Genomic DNA, 3665 nt, shown 5'->3' on the forward strand with positions numbered 1-3665 from the left:
CAAGTAAGTGAATTGAGCTCCACTCGTGCTTACCATTTTTCGTTCCGCAAAGTTACGTTTTATTTCCGAATAATTCACGTTTCGCGAGAATTTTGCATGAAATGTGTAATACACATTCTCGTTAAGTGTACGGTTTAGTAAGTTCAGAAACTAAAAACGTTACGATATTGGAGTAACAGCTTTTCGAATTTGGATTTGAAGCGGTAATTTTTAATCGAAATATTCGATTCTTGTACGAATCGGTTCGGTTTAATTGAATTTTCGACGAGGATAATACGAAATTATATTTTAGCCATGCAGAAGCATTATCAATCGGAAGAATTTTGATTTTAAGCAAAAAATAATTTATGGTCCATACGATAGTAGTGAGAAATATTTTTTCGTGATATTCAGTTTTTAAAAATTTGTGCATACATTACGTTTAGTACATGCTCCATATTTTTCATCACATTGATGAATTGTATTGAATATTTCAGTTCTGCAGAATTTTTGTTCAAACTGTAATAAAGAAATTTTTCAAATTTTTCTGATTTTTATAGAACCTAACACACCGGGGAAGTTCATCGTATGGTTTAGAAATGAAACGACCTTATTGGTCCTCTGGCAGCCGCCTTATCCTGCTGGGATTTACACCCATTACAAAGTTAGTATAGATCCTGCTGATGCCATAGAATCTGTTCTTTATGTGGAGAAAGAAGGGGAACCCCCTGGGCCTGCACAGGCTGCTTTCAAAGGACTTGTCCCTGGTAAGATATTTACTAAAATAGTTGAATATATTTAGATATTTACTAAAATAGTTGAATATATTTAGATATCTATTATACTAAAATAGTTGAAAGAACAGTTTGTTGCATTTATCCACTTCAAGTTATTTGCGTAAATTATTTTATTTAGCACCCTCAGATATTGTATTTAACAGTGTTAAAATCTTGCTTACGATGCTCGTTTAATAATACTGTTTTTCGTCTTTTTAATTACCTACGTATGTTAAAGTTACCAGTGACATTCGTTTATTGACAATCAGTGTTGTACTCATACTATTAATAAGATATTAGTTAGTTTTGACTTTCAAAATTTGCTTTCAATTCGAAATTGTTAAGATGTACATTGCAGTAATTTATTTTTAATATAATTCTCACTATAGAATTTCACATATAACATTGTAACTGTTGCTATTTATTGTTTTACGAAATTAACGGTACAAACATTTTTAAATTGTTATATGATTTAACAACCTTTCATTATTAATTTCCCTCTTTTTTGTTTACATTTATACTAGTAAGTTGAAACCAAGATATCAGTTTTATCATTTAAACTTTTTCATTTCTAATCAACACAGGCAGAGCTTACAATATTTCCGTGCAAACGGTATCGGAGGACGAAACTTCTGCCCCGACAACGGCTCAGTATCGAACTGTGCCATTACGTCCCCTGAACGTTACCTTCGACAAGTCCTCGATAACATCCACTTCTTTCCGTGTCTTCTGGAATCCCCCAGAAGGATTCTCTGAATTCGATAAGTATCAAATATCCTTAGGGGGTAACAGAAGGCTAGCGCCAGTTACTAGAAACAGAGACGATGAAAGTAAATGGGAATTCAAAGATTTGGAACCAGGGAAAACTTACCAGGTTGTTGTGAAAACGGTCTCAGGCAAGGTTACCAGCTGGCCAGCTAACGGAGATGTTACTTTAAGTGAGTGTTTTGTATATTTTATTTCCTCGTTGAATATATTTCTCTGGTGAAAAGAATATAAGTCAAAATTGATGAAATTTTTTCAAAGTATATTCAACAAATTCAGTATGTATATTAACGAATATAACTATTTTATTTTCAATATTTTTATGTAATACAAGACTTTGTAACACTTCGAAGTTTGTTCTTTCAAACTATTTTATTGCTTAGACCTCTAGTATATGATGAACAAGTTATAGAGGTCCATAGACCTGCTGTCCTGGAGAATGTCAGCCTTAAGGGCGTCTCCATTAATTATTTACGAAGTGGTATACAATAGTGTCGTTTCTTAGTCGCCTCTCGAGTGCAAAGGGTTAATTTTGTAGAGAAGCACTTATAATATACTGTATTATACTTATTATACTCTATTTTTGACATATATTATTAGAATCTTATGTAAAAAAGCGTGAAAGAAGTGACATTGAGTTGTACTATTAGAACCATAAGCAAAGAACAACAACGTAGAATATATTAGCTTACTTATCCTATTCGACCAAACTTCGACTCATACTCTTTTTCCCAGCCACCAGAGATTTTTCACCTTTTCTGTACTTTGAAGAGAGTGCTCTTTATTTTTATTTTTCATTTTTAAGAGAATCGTTTCCACGGTTTTCTTATCTTTCAAAATTATTAGCTGAGTGATTTGTAATTTAAAGTAAGTGCAAAGTGGTATTTAGAGTAGGGAGTTAAGTTGTTACTCTAATTTGGAAGTTTGTTGAGCAATAAGGTAAAATATTTTAGGGGAACTGAAGAACTAAAAGAAAGGAAGGAAGGAAAAGTGTTTTGTGCATGATTTATCAGTACAGTGCTTACATAGAAAGCAACGCTATGCATGAGTCACATAACTTGTCCACCCGAATAATTTTTAAAGTACGTGTTCTACAAAAAAGTGTTTTATATATAAATTGCACGGTATCGAAGGGAACATATGATGCTGAAACGATTTTTTTTTATGTATACGAGATATCAAGGTGACCTTAAATTTTTTAAACAAAATGCGTACCTTTTTGTAACGAAATTTAAAAGAGCTCTAAATTTTCTACAAGAAAGTATTAAGCTCTATCTGTCCGAAATCTAATGACTAGCGAGATGTTTGCAAAAACGTTGTTCGTGGTCCCGCTACTTACCTTAATTACAGTAGGTACTCAAAGTGATGCCTGTTGACTTTGATACACCTGTGCAATCTGCTAATTAAGGACAGAAATTATCCACTTCTTTACCATTTTATAGTAGTACACGTTTCATTTAAAAAATTCAAAATCACCTTGATAGCTCGTAAACAAATATGTTATTTGAAAATACCGTTTCAGTATCATATGTTTCTTTCGATACAGTGCAATTTCTATGCAAAAACACTTTCTTTTGTAGAACATATATTTTAGTAGTTATTCAGGGTGGACAAGTTACGTGACTCACTCTGTATATTTGATTTTTTATTGAAAATGATTCTCTAAGCAGTATCAAAGTATATATTTTCCTGTTCAAATGTAATTTACTATTCATAAATATGTTAACAATTTTTAGAAATTTATACATATTGATAACTTCAGGAGCACAGACTTTAAACACATCGACGAATTTTACTGGCAAGCATTATATCGTTGCTGTCAATAAGCGATGATTTTGTACATCGCAGTACTAACAAATTTACACATGAAAATACACTACTCGCCAAAAAAATTGCAACACCTTACAAATGAAATGGCACAAATCTGAAATTTGTATATGTACATATATTGTTTGGGGTATTGAAAGGAAAAAATGAATGAAAATTGGTTAAAAAAGATTTTATTTATTAAAAAAAGTAGCCCGAAAAAACAAATCTGATTTCTAGATTTGTGCAACCCCAATTTCTAGATGTTGCAATTTTTTTTCGGGAGCAGTGCATATTACAAAAAATATATTTAATATTCCCTGAAATAAATTTATCGAC

General features: G+C 31.8%; 1 protein-coding gene across 1 annotated transcript in view; it reads left to right on the forward strand.

Annotated features, from left to right (window-relative positions):
* Window positions 1-3665, forward strand: part of LOC108573587 (tyrosine-protein phosphatase 10D) — an 89009-nt gene that overhangs the window by 62407 nt on the left and 22937 nt on the right. Inside the window, exons 3-5 of the mRNA XM_017936050.1 lie at window positions 1-3; window positions 540-746; window positions 1340-1693. The exon at window positions 1-3 is cut by the window's left edge and continues 264 nt beyond it. Coding sequence (XP_017791539.1) covers window positions 1-3; window positions 540-746; window positions 1340-1693 — 564 coding nt within the window. The remainder of the gene's footprint in view (window positions 4-539; window positions 747-1339; window positions 1694-3665) is intronic.

This window comes from Habropoda laboriosa, unplaced genomic scaffold (assembly GCF_001263275.1).
Source record: "Habropoda laboriosa isolate 0110345459 unplaced genomic scaffold, ASM126327v1 scaffold158, whole genome shotgun sequence".
Classification (NCBI taxonomy): Eukaryota; Metazoa; Arthropoda; class Insecta; order Hymenoptera; family Apidae; genus Habropoda; species Habropoda laboriosa.